The 19,248-nt window shown below is 44.2% G+C and overlaps 1 protein-coding gene across 2 annotated transcripts in view; it reads left to right on the top strand.

The window, feature by feature from the left end:
* Nucleotides 1-18,373, top strand: part of slc5a6a (solute carrier family 5 member 6a) — a 51,597-nt gene extending 33,224 nt beyond the window's left edge. For both annotated transcript variants that reach the window (XM_055632189.1, XM_055632190.1), the window contains exons 11-16: nucleotides 862-929; nucleotides 1,018-1,104; nucleotides 2,808-2,989; nucleotides 3,096-3,199; nucleotides 5,114-5,235; nucleotides 7,278-18,373. In XM_055632189.1, coding sequence (XP_055488164.1) covers nucleotides 862-929; nucleotides 1,018-1,104; nucleotides 2,808-2,989; nucleotides 3,096-3,199; nucleotides 5,114-5,235; nucleotides 7,278-7,454 — 740 coding nt within the window. In that variant the 3' untranslated portion in view covers nucleotides 7,455-18,373. The remainder of the gene's footprint in view (nucleotides 1-861; nucleotides 930-1,017; nucleotides 1,105-2,807; nucleotides 2,990-3,095; nucleotides 3,200-5,113; nucleotides 5,236-7,277) is intronic.
* The last annotated feature ends 875 nt before the right edge of the window (nucleotides 18,374-19,248 follow it).

Below are 19,248 nucleotides of genomic sequence, written 5' to 3'. Positions count from 1 at the left end.
GGGGATCGCTGGTCAGTGCAGACTCGGTGGGCCGAACGGCCTGTTTCCGCGCTGTATCTTTAAACTAAACTTGGCTTGCTTCCAATTCCATCTTGTGCTTTTCACAATATTTGAGCACTAAATCTGGCTTAATTACTTTTTAATCAGCCTCTGCCTCGTGACATATTTCATTTGCTCTTGGAATACTGCTGAGTAACGGCAGTGGTAAATCCTCTTCACCTCCCTGTGACCGATTTATAAGCCTTCAAGGCACCAAGAACTATTGCCTACAGACTGGAAACACATGCAAGAGACTTAAGAGAAAGAGACTTGACATTTTCTTTCAAAACTCCAGTGCCTTTTATGAAAGCAGTGAAATGTTGAACAATCACTGCCTTGTGTAAATAACACTTTTTCAAGCACCTCACAGGGATGTAACAGGGAATATGGCAGCCTATTTACATAGCAAATTAGCCCAGTCTGGAATTTCATTGTAAGAATTGTACATTAGTGGAGCTTACTTGGAAAAAAAATGATTTATTCTTGTGAGGTGCATCAAGATGCAGAGAAAAACGTTGGTTTGCATACCATCCAGGCAAATCATAGCATACATGAGTACAACAAGTAATTGGGCCATTCAACCCATCAGATCCATTCCAATGTGAATTCTCCTTGCCCATTTAAGGTTCCCCGCGATTCCCATCTGAGTGATACAAAGGAAACAGATCCTTCAACCCAACTCGTCCAAGATGCCCCATTTATCCACGCCTTGTCCATGTCCTTCTAAACCTTTCCTATCCATATATGTGCGAAGATTTTTTTTGCTTTTTGGGCCATTTTATTATCAGCTTCCAATAAGTTAATGTTCCTGTGTTTTTACAGCCCTAGGCTATGGATTGCTCTGCCTTGGAATGGCATACATCGCATCCCTGATGGGCTCAGTGCTACAGGTGTTGTATGAAAGGCCTCCATTTTAAGCTATTCCATGATCTGTGAATGCTGAGCCTGTCTAATGTACCCATCCTTGTTCAACCCTAGGCGGCTTTGAGTATATTTGGGATGATTGGCGGCCCTCTGCTTGGCATCTTCTGTCTGGGAATGTTTTTCCCGATGGCTAATTCTGCGGTGAGTGTTTATTATGGCTTTCAAAGACATGGGCTCATCAGCTAATGTAGTTGTGCAAGGATATTGACATTGTGCATAGTTGTGCATCGTCCCATTAATGCTTAGGGTAAAGAATGTTGAGGAAAGGTTGAATTCTGTTGAAAAGTCGTCAACCTTAAATGTTAAACATCGTGTTTGTTTTTGACAAATGCTGCCTGACCGGCTGAGTATTTCAAGCAGCTTGAGATAATGAGAGGTTCTAATGAGATAAAGAATGTCCAAGGATCAGATATAACACATCCAATGGAGCAGGTCTTGTAGAATGTTAGTTCATAAGACAAAGGTGCAGAAATAGGTTGTTCAGCCTATCTAGTCTGCTCCGCAATTCAACCATGGCTGATCTATTTCCCCCTCCCCCTCCTTCCCATCAATCCCATTCTCCTGCCTTCTCCCCGTAACCTTTGACACCCTTACTAATCAATAACCTATTAATCTCCACTTAGGACACCATTTGTATTGCAGAATGGTAATGATGTACAAGGGTGGTGCTCCCAAAAGGAGTCAGATAGATGCAAGGGTTGCAAGGAAAAATCGGGAGAATATATTACTTTTAATGTAATGTAGGTGTAGTATGGATCTAAATGTAGATGGGCTGGTTGGTAAATTTGCAGATGATACCAAAATCAGTGGAATTGCAGACTGAGAGAGGCTGTCATTGTACATATTGGGATATAGTTCAGCTACAGAAGTAGTAAAATGGCAGATGAAGTTTAATCTTTAGTTTTTAGTTTTGATTTAGTTTAGAGATATAGTGCAGAAATAGTCCCTTCGGTCCACACTGACCAGCGGTTCCCACACATTAACACGATCCTGCACACACTAAGCCAATTAACCGACAACCTGTACGATTTAGAGTGTGGGTGTACACCTAAAATCTCAGAGAAAACCTATGCGGTCATGGGGAGATCGTACAAACGCCGTATGGACAGCACCCGTAATCGGGATCGAACCCGGGTCTCCGGCATTGCAGGAGCTGCAAGGCAGTAACTACTGCTGCGCCACTGTGCCACCCATGTGAGATGTTGCTCTTTGGGAGGTTGAATGTACAGGGAAAGTATACAGTTAATGACAAAACATATAACAGCATTAATGTACCAAGGGATCTTAGGATCCCAAACCACAGCTTCCTGAAAGTTGCAATGCAAGTAGATAGAGTGGATTAATAAAAATAGGCATATGCAGAGAATGGGGGCACATGCAGGCAGACAAGAGTAGTTTAACTGCGCAACATGTTCGGCACAGATATCGTGGTCTCAAGGGTTTGCTCCTGGTCCATTCTATGATTGGCCACATCTGTGGTTTTGTTACTTCACTGAATGAACAATAATTCAAATCCCGCCACACAGGTCAAGAGTTTTAACTCGTTTGAAGTAGGGCAATAAAGAGCTAGAACTCGGTGCGAAGGTCTCGGTGTCTTTCTAGTCTGCCTGATTCACATCTCTTTGGGGAAGGAATCTGGTGTCCTTCACTATTCAGGCCACAATATGACTCTGATCACACATGCAAAAGACAGGAACTCCAAGTAAACTGGCAACTCCAGCAGTCCAGGCAATTGCAGGCGATATCTGGGAATGTTTTTTGTAAAATATATTGTTCAAGTCAACTTTAATTTACGTGTATGTTCTCCACAATTGTTGCCTTTGCTAATCTTTTGCTTCTTATAGGGTGCAATCTCAGGCTTGGCGGCTGGCTTGGTGATGGCGTTTTGGATAGGAATTGGCAGCTTTATTTCCCAACGAGCAGGGCTTTCGTTCGTAAATGCTACCAGCATCGAAAACATCACCCTCTCCCTGACAACCACCGTCATAGCAACAGCTAACCCAACAACAGTGGCAGCAAGTGCAGGGTACGTGTGAAAACCCATGCGTTTCACAATGGTGGGGGAGTCTTTACAATCTGAATGACTTTGTTGATCTTGCATTTCCCAGCGTAATGCTTCCTCTATTCTGCAGTCCCACAGGGCTGAAGAAGTTCTATTCTCTCTCATATTTATGGTACAGTGGACACAATGCAGCCACCGTAGTTGTCGTAGGACTGCTGGTCAGTTTCCTAACAGGTAAAGTATAACATTACTCAAAGCAAAATGGTCAATTTCGAGCCTCCTTTCCAAGCATCATGGGCTAGTAAACTGTAGAGTGCGAGTTCAGATCCCATCCTCCCTTGTCAGTGCATTAGGATTCAATTTAATTCCCAATTAAAATAGTTTTGTCTATTATTGTCACGTGTACCAATGTACAATGAAAAGCTTTTTGTTGCGTGTTATCCAGTCAGCGAAAGGACTATACACGATTGCAATCAAGCTGTTCACAGTGTACTGATCCAGGATAAAGGGTATAATGTTTTGTGCAAGATGAGATGTAATTGAAGATAGTTCGAAGGTCTCCAATGAAGTCTCCAAGGAGGTCAGGACCGCACTCTAGCTGGTGAGAGAACTGTTCAGTTGCCTGATGACCACTAGAAAGAAGCTGTCCCTGAAACTGGAGGTATGTGTGCAAAGTTATGTACCTCTTGCCTGCTGGAAGAGGGGAGAAGAGGGAGTTACTGTGGTGAGACTGGTGCTTGATTATGCTGGTGGCCTTTCGTAAAGTGAAGATGGAGTCAATGGAAGGGAGGTTTGTTTGCGTGATAGGCCATGTTAGTTGTCAAGCCTCTGCAATACCTTATGCAAGAGTTGCATCCTGAAATATCAACGGTCCTTGTGTCTTTGCATGCTGCCTGCCCTGCTGAATCTCATCAGCAATTTTCTTTTTCTTTCAAGATTACACCGTCTGCCTTTGCTTGTGGCGACAAAAATAATACTGATATAATCAAGGCCGTCTCATTTGTTTACAGTACACGCTGCAAATATAAATATTCCCTATAATCTAAAGCTGCTAATATGCACGAGTAAACAAGCTAAAATGTTTATATGCCTGGAAGGCATTGACATCAGCCAGCAAACTACTTCCAGTGCAACTTGCAAACTGTGAGCCTAATTTAGTTTAGAGATACAGCTCAGAAACTGGCCCTTCGGCCCAATGAGTCCGCGCGGACCAGCGATAGTCCCATACATGAGCTCTATCCTACACACTTGGGACAATTAACAATTTATACCAAAGCCAATTTATTGATAAACCTGCACGTCTTTGCATTGTGGAAGGAAACCTGGGCGTCTGGCCAAAACCCACACAGGTCACGGAGAATGTACAAATTTCATGCAGACGGCACCTGTAGTCAGGATCAAACCCGGGTCTCTGACTAATAGCAACAAATCTGCCACTGTGCCGCAGTTAAGTGCCACCTCTGAAATCACAATATGGGCCTGAATAAACAAAGACCGTGCTTTATTGGAACTGGGTGCAAGAGGGAACCATGGGACACTGGAACCAAACAGTTTACAGTGGTGTGTGTGTGCGTGCTCCTCCTTTCAGCTGAAGAGGTGCAGCAAAAATTTGCAAGGATCTTTCTGTGACTTGAAAGGTTAGGAGAAACTATATAGGCTGAGACTTTTTTCCATGGAGCATAGGAGGCTGAGGGGACACGTTATTGAAATTCATAAAATCATGTGAGGGAAAGAGAAGGTGACTGGTCAGACTTTTTGCCATGGGTAAAGGAGTCCATAACCAGGAGGTACATATTTAAAGAGAGTGGGAAAAGATTTAAAGAATATTTGAGAGCAATTTAGACAGGTACATGGATAGGAATGGTTCAGAAGAAGGATCTAGGCCAAACATAGGTAACTTGTTCAGCATGCATGAGTTGGGCTGAAGAGCCTGTTTCTATGCTGTACAACTATGAATCTATTTCTCAAACTTTTCCATACAATAGAATCTCTTTAATTAAATATTTTGGCATAGGTTAGTGCGCTTGTGTCTGTATCTAGATGCATGTGCGCACGTTTTCTCAGGGTATAACTTTGTACAGATATAAATACATAATTGTCGAAGTTTTCTTTTAATGTGTAAGTTTAGGCCATTTGTTTATGTTGCAGGCCCAATGAAAGGGGAAGATGTGAATCCTTCCACTGTGGTTCCTGTTCTTCGGTACCTACTCTTCTTTTTGCCTGAAAGATGCAAAGAAAAGCTGAGCTGTGGAGTCCGCTATCACCCAGCGGTAAGTGAAGAAAGTCAAGCATGCGACTAATGAAATTGCAGAGAATTGTGGTCGTAGCCCATGCCGTCATACAAACTAACCTCCCATTTACTCCATGTACACGTTGCGCTACCTCGGCAAGGCCACCAGCATAATCAAGGACGTCACACCCGGGCCACTCCCACTTCTCCCCTCTCTCATTAGGCTAGAGGTATAGAAGTATGAAAACACACACCTCCAGATTCAGTCTACCCCACGACAGTAGTTGTACAGTTTGATAACCACCGGGAAGAAGAATCTCCTGTAGCGTTCTGTGCTGCATCTTGGTGGAACCAGACTGTTCCTGAATGTACTCCTCAGGGTGACGAGTGTGCCATGGAGGGGGTGAACTGTATTGTCCAGGATGCTCCTCAGCATCCTCCCCTCCAAGACCACCTTCAGTGAATACAACTCCACCCCCAGGTGGAGCCAGCTTTCCTGATGAGCTTGTTAATTCTGTTGGCGTCCATGGCCTTCGCCCTGCTGCCCCAGCACAGGACAGCGAAGAAGATGACACTGTCCACCACCGATTGATAGAACATCTACAGCATCTTAGTGCAGATCGAACATCTGAAAGAGCGGAGCCTCCCCCGAAAGTACAGACGGCTCTGTCCCTTCTTATACAGTGCCTTAGCGTTCCTGAACCAGTCCATTTTACTGTTCAGGTAAACTCCAAGGTACTTGTACTCCTTGGTAAACTGCCCATCCACACACCTGATGGAGACAGGGGTGTTTCTCTCCTCCTAAAGTCCACTACTAACTCCTTAGTCTTGTCGGTGTTGAGCTGCAGATGATTCAGTCTGCACCACTCGAGGTCGTTGACTACACCTCTGTATTCCGCCTCACTCCCCTCCCCTCACAGCCCACAATTACCAAGTCATCTGAGAACTTCTGAAGGTGGCAGGAGTCTGTGTTGTATCTGATTACATGATTACAATAAATCCTCTTGGCACGGCACACAGGTACCATTCTCCAGTGCCATTTTGCAGCTTCAGAGTCCATGCAACTTAATTGCTCACACAGTCCTACCTATCTCTGGTGAGCTTTCACCCTTTTCCCGGGAAGAATCTTTTCATTTGCCTTAAACATATTCCAAGGCTATTTCCACTGCCCTTTGAGGGAGTTCCAAAGATTTATGGTTTTTCGAGAGAACATGTTTTTCCTTGTTTCCATCTTATATAGTGACTTTTTTAATGAGCCCCCCCCCCCCCCCCCAACCCCAGAACCTTTATGCTAAAATATCATCTCCATAACCGGGGTAGACACAATGAACTGCAGATGTTAGAATCTTGCGTGGAAAGCAAAGTGCTGGAGTAACTCAGCGGCTCAGGCAGCATCTCTGGAGGACACAGATAGGTGTTTAAGATTGGGATCGTTCTTCAAACCAGCTGTCTTGCAGTTCTGGTAACCTTTATTTAATATATTTGCCTCTGGAGCTTACAGATGCCGCCTGACTTGCTCTGTTCCTCCAGCCATTCTTCTTAGTCAAGAATTCAAGACCTGCAGTTTCTGGTGTCTCCCACTCTTACCATCGTCCTCTTCCACCAAAGCATGCTCCTAATGACTGTGGGTTTCCCCTGGGGTAACCTTTTCACACAAAGGTTGGCGAGTGTATTGAATTAGCTGTCGGAGGAGGTAGTTGAGGCAGGTACTGTTGCAACGGTTAAGAAACATTTAGACAGGTACATGGATAGGATAGGTTTAGAACGATATGGGCAAAATGCAGGTAGGTGGCACTAGTGTAGATTGGACATGTTGGTCGGTGTGGGCACTTTGGGCCGAAGAGGCTGTTTCCACACTGCATGGCTCCATGACACAAAGTGCTGGAGTAACTCAGTGGGTTAGGCAGCCTCCCTGGAGAATGTGGATAGGTGAGGTAAAGTTTTGGGTCGAGTCCAGAAATTGTCATCTGTCCACGTTCTCCAGAGATGCTGCCTGACCCACTGAGTTACTCCAGCACTTTTGTGTTTTTGTCTCTGAGAAATGTTGGTTTGCCTGACGTCTTGCTGCTCTCGCCCACACAGATCAACGAGCCCAGCCTTCAATGCTCGCTTGTGCAGAAGGCGTCGAACGGGGAGCTGCGCAAAGACGCGACCGTGTGGACAGATCAGAAGCAGGGGCTTGACCCTGACTTGACCGTCGAGCTTGGGGTGGCGAAGAAGGATCAGGAGGTGGAGATCCTCCAGGAGACGCCTCTGTGACAGTGCTTTCCACATGGCCAGTCACTCCAGCTGTCCGCGGTAGCCGGGTGCCTGAAAGGTTTCCAAACAGTGTCTTCCAAAACTCCCCATGTTAAATAACCCCAAGCCTGCAGGACCAGCACTGGGTGTTGCGAAGGCTGGCCCCCGCAGAGTAAACGTGCGGTTGGATGAGTGATAAGCGAGAAGGGAGGTTGGTGGGATGTACCGGACTATCGAGACCATCTGAAATTATCTGACCTCAGAAAAATTGGCTCTTAGCTCAGCAGGTGGAGTTACAATAACCACTGGTTTATACAGCAGTGCTCAAATTAGGACCCGTGCCATCGACAACCTCTGGCCTCCCTCGCAGGGTTTTTTATTTTGATTTTTTCGGAAATTAGCCACTGAATTAGTTCAGAAATGTTATATTCATAGATGGGGATGTGGGTGAGAGCAAGTTTATTTCCTGTTTTTGGATGAGCTTCTTGTTCATTTATTTTTCTAATTGTCTCATCAAAACGCACAAGAGCCTCTGGTTTTAAAGCACTGGGCACACCCTGCCTTGTTTCCATGAGCAGGTACCCATTGCCTCACCCAATTGCCAGAATGGTTACAGCAGAGGAGGAGGCCGTTTCCCCAGTCATGTCTGTACTGTCTCTATGGAAGAGCAATCCAGCTTTCTCCACTCTCCCGCCGTCATCCTACCAGATTAATTTCCTCTCAGATACTTGCTCAGCTCCAGGCTGCACACAGATGAATCTGCGTCCACTGCTCTCCATCAATATGCATACCAAAGCCTAACTATGTCTGTGCGGATGGGGACATTTTCCTTTGTGTTACTTCTACTTCCTGTGTGAATCATTCTTATTTACATCTACTCGTTTGTATTCCCACTGACAGTGAGGGCAATCATGCTCTATCTGCTGGTAGAGCCGCTGCCTCGTGGCAGGCACCTGAGACCCGGGTTTGATCCTGCCCTCGGGTACTCTATGTGTGTGGAGTTTGCATGTTATTCCTGTGACAGCATGGGTTTCCACCGGGTGATCCGGTTTCCTCCTACACCTCAAAGATGCCCGGGTATGTAGCTTAATTGTCCTCTGTAAATTGACACACGTGTTCAGAGAGTGGATATGCGATAACAGAACTAGTGTGAACGGGTAATCGATGATTAGCGTGAACTCGGTGGGCCGAAGGGCCCGTTTCAATGCTGTATCTCTAAACTAAACAAACCTGTCATAATTATAAATCCTTCCACTGGATCCCTTCATAACTTGTTCTGTTGACAATCTCCAGTCCATGCCTCTGAAGCCTTTTGCCTTCAGGAATCATTTTCTTAATCTCTACTGTGCCCTTTAAACATCCTTCACACCTATCCCAGAGTGTGCCCACGGTATTCCAGTTCTGGTCTGACCAGTCTTTTATCTTGGCCTCTCTGCTCTCGGTTCAAAACTGTGATTCTGCCAAGCTCTGGGGATAAGTTCTGTCTCTTTTGTCTGAAGAAAGGTCTCGACCCGAAATGTCACCCATTCCTTCTCTTCAGAGATGCTGCTTGTCCTGCTGAGTTACTCCAGCATTTTGTGTATATCCCTTGTAACTCAGTTCTCCCCTTATGCTCGTATCAACAATGCACTGTGGTCCCCCACCATTTCTCCTTGCTGCTGTTTAACCTAAAACAAGATGCACAACATAGGGTAAACATCCTATATGCCTCTGGCCTCCTGTTTCCTTTTACCACATCTGCTGTTCTAAGGGATGAAGTTAAGGGTGCGGGAAGTCATCTCTTTCATCAGTCTATTGTTCATAAATCATGGGAGCAGAATTCAGCCAATTGGCACATCGAGCCTACTCTGCCATTCAATCATGGCTGATCTATCTCTCTCACCCTCATTTTCCTGCCTTTTTCGTTCCCTTACACCCTTACTAATCAAGAATTTGTCAAACTCCGCTTTAAAAAGACCCAGTGACTTGGCCTCCAAAGCCATCTGTGGCAATGAATTCCCCAGATTCGCCACCCTCTGACTAAAGAAATTCCTCCTCTTTTCTTTTCTAAAGGAATTCCTTGTTTCGGTGAAGTATGTATATTTTATTTTTTATTTTTATTTAGTTTTCAGCGATTACTCTAAATATATAGAACAGAGGTGACTCAGTCCTTTGCGTTCACCCCTGCCAAAATATTTGGGTCACTAGCTTTCCAGCTCATCTGCGGTTTTCTTATGTTATTAGTTCAAGTTCTCATCCATTTACCTCTCAGTGTGCTTCTTGTCTCTGATTCCATCACTAGCAGAGAGTTCGAGACATCCTCTGGCCCTCAGGCGGGGGTTTTTCCTAAACTCTTTCAAACATTTAATTTAGATTAATGGAAAGGATGTGGAGGGTTTGGAGAGGGTGCAGAAGAGCTTTACCAGAATTCCCTGGATTAAAGGGTATTAGCTACAAACAAACATTGGACAAACTTGATGTGTTTTCTGTGGGGGTTTGGAGATTGTGGGCACGCCTGATAGAAGTATGTAAAATTATGAGGCATGATATGCGGGCCCAAGATTTTCTTTTACACAGAAGATAGTGAGTTGTGGAATACATTGCCTGGGATGGTGGTGGAGGAAGATACAAAAGTGGCATTTAAAGACTTGGATAGGCATATGGATCATGTGCAGGCAGAGGAGATTATTTTAATGGTGTGTGTGTTTGGCAAAAAAAATATGGGTCGAAGGGCTTATTCCAGTGCTGTAGTGTTCTATGTTTCACCTTAAATCATAGACAATAGGTGCAGGAGTATGCCATTCAGACTTTCAGGCCAGCACCGCCATTCAACGTGATCATGGCTGATCATCCTCAATCAGTACCGCATTCTGTCTTCCCCCCCCCATATCCCCTGACTCCGATATCTTTGAGAGCCCTACCTAGATCTCTCTTAAAAGTATCCAGAGAACAGGGCTCCACATTCAGAGAATTCCACAGACTCCCAACTCTCTGTGTGCAAAAGTGTTTCCTCATCTCCGTTCTAACTGGCTTACCCCTTATTCTTAAACTGTGGCCCCTAGTTCTGGACTCCCCCAACATCGGGAATATGTTTCCTGTCTCTAGCGTGTCCAAACCCTTAATAATCTTGTATGTCTCAATAAGAATCCCTCTCATCCTTCTAAATTCCAGAGTATACAAGCCCAGCCGCTCCATTCTCTCAGCATTTGATAGTCCCGCCATCCCGGGAATTAACCTTGTGAACCCACACTGTACTCTCGCAATAGTAAGAATGTCCTTCCTGAAATTTGGAGACCAAAACTGCACACAATACTCCAGGTGTGGGTCTCACCAGTGCCCTGTACAACTGCAGAAGGACCTCTTTGCTCCTATACTCCTCCTCTTTTTATGAAGGCCAACATGCCATTCGCTTTCTTCACTGCCTGCTGTACCTGCATGCTTAACTTCATTGACTGATGTACCATGACACCCATTTGCGGAATAAAATGTAATCATGCATTTTTGTTTATATCTCAGGATTTCGCAACAAGGATTCCCAGATCCTGTTGTGCTTCCCCTTTTCCCAACTTCACACCATTTAGATGACAATCTTCCTTCCTGTTTTTGCAACCAAAGTGGATAACCTCACATTTATCCACATTAAACTACATCTGCCCAATCACCCGACCTGTCCAAGTCACTGCATTCTCATAGCATCCTCCTCACAGTTCGCACTGCCACCCAGCTTTGTGTCGTCTGCAAATTTGCTAATGTTACTTGTAATACCTTCGACTAAATCATTAATATATATTGTAAATAGCTGTGGTCCCAGCACCGAGCCTTGCAGTACCCCACTAGTCACAGTCTGCCATTCTGAAATTGACCCGTTAATCCCTACTCTTTGTTTCCTGTTTGCCAACCAATTTTCTATCCATGTCAGCACTCTACCCCCAATACCTTGTGCCCTAATTTTGCCCACTAATCTCCTATGTGGGACCTTATCAAAATGCTTTCTGAAAGTCCATGTATACTACATCCACTGGCTCTCCCTTGCCCATTTTCATAGTTACATCCTCAAAAAATTCCAGAAGATGATTTTCCTTTCAAAAATCCATGTGAATCAGACCAATCCTATTACTGCTATCCAACTGTACCGCTATTTCAACTTTTATGATTGACTCCCGCATCTTCCCCACCACCGATGTCCGGCTAACTGGTCTATAATTCCCTGTTTTCTCTCTCCCACCTTTCTTAAAAAGAGGGATAACATTGGTTACACTCCAATCCACAGGAACTGATCCTGAATCTATAGAACATTGGAAAATTGTCACCAATGCGTCCACGATTTGCAGAGCCACTTCCTTAAGTACACTGGGATGTAGACCATCAGCCCCTGGGAATTCATTAGTCTATCCAACACCATTTGCTGCCTAATGTAGATTTCCTTCAGTTCCTCCGTCACCCCATTGAGTTGGCAGGGTAAATGGCAGGGTAAATGGCACCTTACTGTTCACCTTTTCTAGTATTCTCATAAACATTCACCTTGACTTTGTTTTTGCCATAATCTATAGGACATCATGCATTCATCCCTCACACCGGGGACTGGGGCAGTTATCATGTTGCCCGGCGACATTAATCCAATATTCTGCCTGAGGAACGATCCCAACCCAAAATGTTATCTGTCCAATTCACTCTGCATACATAGGCAGCTTAATCCGTTGAGTTCCTCCAGCACTTTGCTTTGCCCCTAATATTCCAGTCTCTTGTGTCTCCGTCCTGTCTGCTTTCTCCAAATGTTATGAGCAGTCCCCTGTTGCTGTGTTTTAGTGGAGTACAGCTGACTGGCCAATTCCAGTGCTTCTAGAGAGGAATACACCTTGTTCACTCTGAGCCCAGAGCAGCCCCTCTGCTTGTCTCTCCCAGTAACCTGGGCTAGGCCTTGCTGAGTCACTGTCACTCCTGTTACAACCATCACGGCAATTTCTCCAGCCAGATGAAGACTGCCTGCCCTTTCAAATGAAGGCCTTCTATTTACTACTATTCACACATATTACGAATGTCAGTCAGTTGGTCGTATTTGCTGACTTTCATTCTGTTGATGGGTTTCTGTCTCCCAGCCTGCGTTCTCTCATTGCCACGAGTTGCCCTCTTTGCTCCCTCAGCCCCTTAAAACACTGGGCCACTTAAGATTGGTTCTCCTTGTAAGTTATTATGTTCTGCATAGACAAACCATCAGTGAGTTTACTCAGTCATGGTCTGTCAGTTAGTTGCAAAAAAAGAGAATAAAGCAGTTTGCTGTGTGAATAAAATCTCTCCCCGGCCAAAGATGGCAATTTAGACGGATGGCCCGACTGCCTATATGTTTTTATAAAAAGGATCTTGTCCCATAGGGTCAGAGTTGCTCGTTACTAAATGCTGAAATACTGGCCTGAATTAATTTTTACCTGCGATCGGTCCAAATGTCTACCTATCCCACATTTAATTTGTCTTGCTTAACTCACATTTAGCAGCTTCTGTACTTTCATTGTGCAAATGTTAATGCTCAATTGAAGGAAACCTTAGCGGTTCAACAGACCAAGGTATTATTCCAGTTCAGACTGCCGATGGTCTGAAGATTGTAACCTCTCACTTTTTCAGGAAGCTTAACATTTGAAATTCAAAATAAAGCAGAGAATGCACAGTAGGTTACACAGCATCTGTGGGGCGAGAAATTCCAGTTAATACTTCAAATCTTAACCTGAGATTTGTGTTTCCCTTTCCACAGATGCTGCCTTAACCTGCTGTCTTTTTCCAACATTCTCTGCTGCATTTCTTATTCCCTATCACCTATCTGTGCATTCAAGGAATGTTTAACTTGGGGTCTAGTGACCTGCTTCATTGTGACAGCCTTTCCTTGCCACTGTGTTCCCACCCTCCGTATGGGATTCTGAATGAAGAGTGTCGAGCGAGCTTCAATCAAGCTTGCAATTCGTGTGGGTAGCGTGACTTACCTGCATTCTTTTTTTTAAAGAATGTCTCCCTGTAGAGTGATAGTTGCACATTACTAAAGTACTAAGATAAATTAATCTTTACCTGGGATCGGTCCAAAGGACTACCTATCCCACATTTATTTTGTCTTCTAAACCAACTCACTTTTACTAGGTTATGTGCTTTCCCTATGCAAATGGTCATGCTTGATTCATACGTTCATAAGTTATTGGAATAGAATTAGCCTATTCAGTCCATTGAGTCTACTGTGCCATTCAATCATGGCTGATCTATCTTACCTTCTCAACCCCATTCTCCTGCCTCTCCCTTAAGCCTTTGACGCTTTTACTAATCAAAAACTTGTCAATCTCGTCACCTTTTGATTAAGAAATTCCTCCTCATCTTTGTACGGCTGAGGCTGTGCCCTCTGGTTCTAGGCTCTCCCACTAGTGGAAATATTCCCCCCACATCCACTCTATCCCAGCCTTTCACTATTCGCTAAGTTTCAACTTCCTTCTAAACTCCAGCGAGCACAGGCCCAGAGTTGTTTAACAGACACGGGAATGATTCCACTTTGAACTGTTGATAATCTGAAGATTGCACTTTTACCTAAACCAGCATATGCAGTTCCTTGCTTCTACCTATCCCACATTTTATTATTTAGTTGTAATCTGCCCTATGGAAAATAATGTGCAGCAACAGCAAAATATGAAATGAGAGATCTGGACTTTAATTTCATCCCCTTCCCTTTGATTTATGATGGTAATCTGTTATACCGCAGAAGTTTTTATTGCAAATTTGTCATGTTTCTCTTGCTACTTGGCTTGGGTTTCACCTTTGTCCTGGATTATTACCATCTGAGCGAGCGCAATTAAGACTTTATTGCTGGGATGTACGATTGAATAGCTGTCACTTTTCATCTGTGGTTTAATTTTAAGATCTGATTTTTGTTTTCAATTATCATAGTCATACAGCACAGGAACTGGCCCTCTGGCCCAACTCGACCATGCCAACCGAGATTGCCTATCTAAACTGGTTCCATTTGGACCATATCCTTTAATGTATCTGGCCCACATGCTATCCATGTATCTGTCTAAGTGTCTTTTAAGTGCTGTTGTAGTATCTGCCTTAACTATCCCCTCTGGCAACTCGTTCTGCATACACCACCCACTGAGTGGAAAAGGTTGCCCCTTAGGTTCCTATTAAATCTTGTCCCTCTCATCTTCAACCTTTGTCCTCATTTATTCACCCCCCCACTCAAGGTAAAAGACTGTGCATTCACCCTATCTATCCTTCTCATGATTTTATTAACTTCTAAGATCATCCCTCGTCCTTCCTCCTGCACGCCAAGGAATAAAGTCCTAGCCTGCCCACACTTTCCCTATACCTCAGGCTTCTGGCAACGTCCTCGTAAATCTTTTCTGTGATCTTTCCAGTTCTGACATCCTCCAGGGTGACTTGCACTGCACACTATACTCCAAATCCAACCTTGCCAATGTCTTGTACAAGTACAACATTTTTCAGGATCTGCATGTTGCTAAGAGGGATTGACTAATGCCTGGCAATAACAATTATTGAAGTGACTGTTTTCCTGGGCCTTGTCAGAAGGCAGTTAAATGGCAATCATCTAGAGGCCAGACACTGTTAGCAAGGCAGATCGTGGTGCTTGTGCTGAATGCAGATTTGCATTTAGTTGAAATATTATCATTTTCATGGTTAACATATTTGTCAAGAAAATGGGGAGGGGGGTGTGGGGCGGGGGTTGGGGAATGGTGATAAAATGCTTTTTTGCAAAAGTCATAGGGCTGTACAGCATCGCAACAGGCCTTTGGGTCCAACACCGTAACGGTGATGCAGAGGTAGAGTTGCTGCCTTACAGCGAATGCAGTGCCAGAGATCTGGGTTGGATCCTAACTACGGGTACTGTCTGTACAGAGTTAGTACGCTCTCCATGTAACCGAGATCTTCGGTTTCCTCCCACACTCCAAAGACGTCCAGGTTTGTTGGTTAATTGGCTTGGTAAATGTAAAAATTGTCCCTAATGTGGGTCGGATAGTGTTAATATTCGCGGATCGCTGGTCAGCGCGGACCCGGTGGACCGAAGGGCCTGGTTCCACGCTGTATCTCTGAACCAAACTAAACTAATCCTCCATGCCGATGAAGTTGCCCATCTACATTAACGGCATTTGCCGCATTAGGGCCAATGGTGCCTTGCCTGTTTGTCCAAATGCATCTTAAATGTTGTAATTGAATCTGTTGCCACCACCTCTGGCAGCACATTCCAGGTGTAGACCCAAATCTCCTGCTCGATCCCTTTTAGAACACCCTCCTCTGTCATCTTTAAACCTATGCCTTTTTGTTTTTGATTTTGTTTTTCCTGATTGCAGATTCCCTCCCACACTCCCAAGAAATCTATTCCCCGCTTACAATAGGCCAAATGATGATGCCCAATTAAGCTACAAACATGCATGCTATAAGGATGTGTGACATGACCCGGGAACAAGGAGAACGTACAAACTCCACACAGACAAGCATCCGAGGTCTGGATTGAACATGGGTCTCTCGTGCTGTGAGGCAGCATCTGTACAAGCAATGCCAGTGTGTCACCTGCGGTCATATGTGACTCTTGCCCTCTGGCATCTTTACTGCATCTTAACCATTCTCTGTGCCCCCTCTCAAAGACAAGCTCACTGTCACTACCCAAGGAAGCTGGGAAGGCCAGTAAATGCCCTTTCAGATTCCAAACTGCGCCCATTTCTAAGACTTAAGCTTGAATAAGTGCTGTTTATCTTAAACTCCAAATAATTTAATGTTAATTTATGGTATGTTTAAATTATTTGCCAAAATCTTTTACGTATGGTTTTACTCTAGGCTATTAATGAGATTTTATTTTTGCTCAATTCATAATTTACCATTAGTAGAAGCCTATTTAATTAATGTATTTCATAAATCCAAGTTAATGATGTGCATTTGGTGTTGATGCGTATATCCTACACTATGATAGTCTGCTGTGGAAAGTACGTAGTACTGTGTGTTTGTGTGTGAAGTGCATTGCACTGTCTGTGTCTGTGTGTATTTGATACGTAATTCTTACTGTTTACGCACAATATGTTGTTTGGCTTGACCATATTGTCGAGGTGTGTAGAGGTCATCTAATGTAATTCACCGTGGCCGTGCCACTAATACAGTTTGGTTTGGTCTGCTTCTTGCTGTGCAGAGAGTGTGGGGAGCCTTTTGTATGGGTGTAAAATGTATTCTCATGATGTACAAGGCACTTAGTTAATAGCTGCACTACTGCTTTAAACTGGAACCAAATGGTGTGGCATCTGGCCTTGCTCCAGGGAAGAGCAAATATGCCCACTGCAACTGCCTGACTGTTGTGAAAGCCCGACAGGTGGTTCAAGCATTTCGCCATTTCCCATCCTGCTGTTACCTCCAAGTGTGAATGGCAAGGACAATCTGAAGAACACAAATCTGGGGCTGAGGCACACCGTGCATCTTGGCATCACCCTGCCCAGCTGCCAAGAAGATGGCACCTTACCACACAGTCCCGTGTCCCATAAAACTGAGGCTCGGATATCCCTTGTGGGTGCACAATGTGACAATGCCTGTTTAAATAGATTAGTGGTGTTCTGCAAACATTCTCCCTCGGGAGGCATTGCTAACAGATTATCCCTGCGTCACGATTCAGTTTGTGGGATCTTGCTGTGCTAATTGGATGCAGTCACTCCTATGTTGCAACAGTAACTTTGCTTCAGTTGTTGCATTAGTTGGCTCTGAGGTCCTTGGATGTTAAAAGTTGGGCAAGACTTTCTCACCAAACCTGATCATTCCTAGGATTGGTCTAGATTTGAATTTGGTGAAGCTCCAAAAAGGGGAGATATTTTTAATTCATCGATAAAAGTAACACAGGCTGTTGGATTATTTCACAGATCCATCACTGGATTAATATTGGGTAGAAGCAAGGAACTGCAGATGCTGGTTTACAAAAAGGGGCACAAAGTGCTGGAGTAGCTCAGCGGGTCAGGCAACATCCCTGAAGAACATGGACAGATTATGTTTTAGGTCAGGACCCTTCTTCAGAATATTCCTTCGGGGAAGGGAATCATCCTTGACCTGATCCATGCAGTCCTGCGTGGTTGACATTAACTGTCCTTGGAAGTCACTATGCTCATCCCTCCAGTGTTCTGGAGAACCTTGCAAAGACTTGCCAAGGGAAATAAAACACTGATTCAGATATCAATGACACATCAGAAGACAATGGTAGTCCAAACTTGTTTTGTCAATTAGTTGCACTGCACAAGGGTCTAAATCCTCCAGTCTTGCATGGAACCAAGATGAAGCCGAATGACCTGTTTCCAAGATGTATCTTTGCAACCATGGGATGTCACAATAACATCTCCCAACCAAGGAGATTCTCTTACGGGTTTTTGCTACTAACATAGGCAGAGCAGGATCCCACAAATTGCACTGAAACAAATTTTACAGCAGTTTTATTAGGTGATGTTGGATAATATGGCAGCAATTGCCTTTGGCCCAGCCAGTCGTTCTGGAACATTGGGTTCCAATAAACTGATTAGGAACCTGTTCAGTTCGTAATAAATACATGCACAGATGAGAATGCAAAGCAGCACAAAACATTTTAAAACTGAACCTTGGAGCTGAAAATATAAACGTCCTTGCAATGTTGCCAATTGGTTTCTTATCCATTCCTCACTGATAACAGAACGTTGTTCCCAATAACGTTCTTTCGCCATGGTCAAAGAATTATGTCTCATTTCAGTTCAAGGATATAATTGTCTAATCTTGTAACAATATCCATAGCCATGTTATTCTTAATGAAATCTTGAATGTTAACTATTGGTCTGGTTCCAATGAGTGTACTGAGATTTCTTTATTTTCAACATTGATTTGGTATCTATGCATTAATATAAAATCAGATTACTGCCATTTCACTGTGATTTCCCAGGCAAAATTAAACAGCTATCCTTGGATGCTCAGTTTTTCTATGACAATTCCCTGCAGTGGCCAACAATTTCTGTACCATGCATTTGCATGCAATTGGGGAGGGGAGGGGGAGAGAAGCAGGTGTTGGATGAGTAGAGTATTATTTCATATTGTTTCTCTCTCTCCAGGGCCACCTTTACCACCCATAGGAGGGGACTTTCCGTCTCCAACTGTTAAATGGAATCATCGATCTTCCCATGGCGGAAGGGTGGGGGGCTGGGTGATGAAGGGAGAGAACCAGAGTTATTAACCTTTGTGATCAGCATCTCCATGGAATCCTTTCACCGCCTATGTGCTTGGTAAATGTTGCCAGGAACATTAGAACATAAATAGAAGCTGGAGTAATTGGTTTAGCCCCTGGTGCCTGCTCCAAGAACGCACCTGATTCAAGCATTAGCGATGTTTTAAATTTGGCATCATAATCGGCACTGATATTGTGGGCTGAAGGGCCTGTTCCTGTGCTGTATTCTATATTTAGGTCTATTACTGTCGCATGCACTGAGGTACAGTGAAAAGCTTTGTTTCGTATGCTGTTCAAACAGATCACGTGGGCAAAAATGATTAGTTTAATTCGGCATTGTGGGGCGAAAGGCCTGTTCCTGTGTAAGTGTCATAGAGTTCAAATCATACAGCATGGAAACAGGCCCTTCGGGCCCAACTGACCCACAGCGACCAACCTGCCCTATGTAAACGAGGCACACTTGCCTCTGTTTGGCTCAAATCTCTAAACCTATCCTATCCATATACCTGTCTAAATGTTTTTTTTAAAACATTGCGATAGTACCTACATCAGCTACCTCCTCTGACAGCTCATTCCCTCTTCTGACCACCCTTTTGTGTGCAAAACAAAAGTCCCTTAGGATACTATTAAATCTCTTCCTGC

Source organism: Leucoraja erinacea, chromosome 3 (assembly GCF_028641065.1).
Source record: "Leucoraja erinacea ecotype New England chromosome 3, Leri_hhj_1, whole genome shotgun sequence".
Taxonomy (NCBI): Eukaryota; Metazoa; Chordata; class Chondrichthyes; order Rajiformes; family Rajidae; genus Leucoraja; species Leucoraja erinaceus.
Note: the sequence above shows the minus strand (reverse complement) of the source record. Positions and strands in the feature narration are given on the sequence as shown.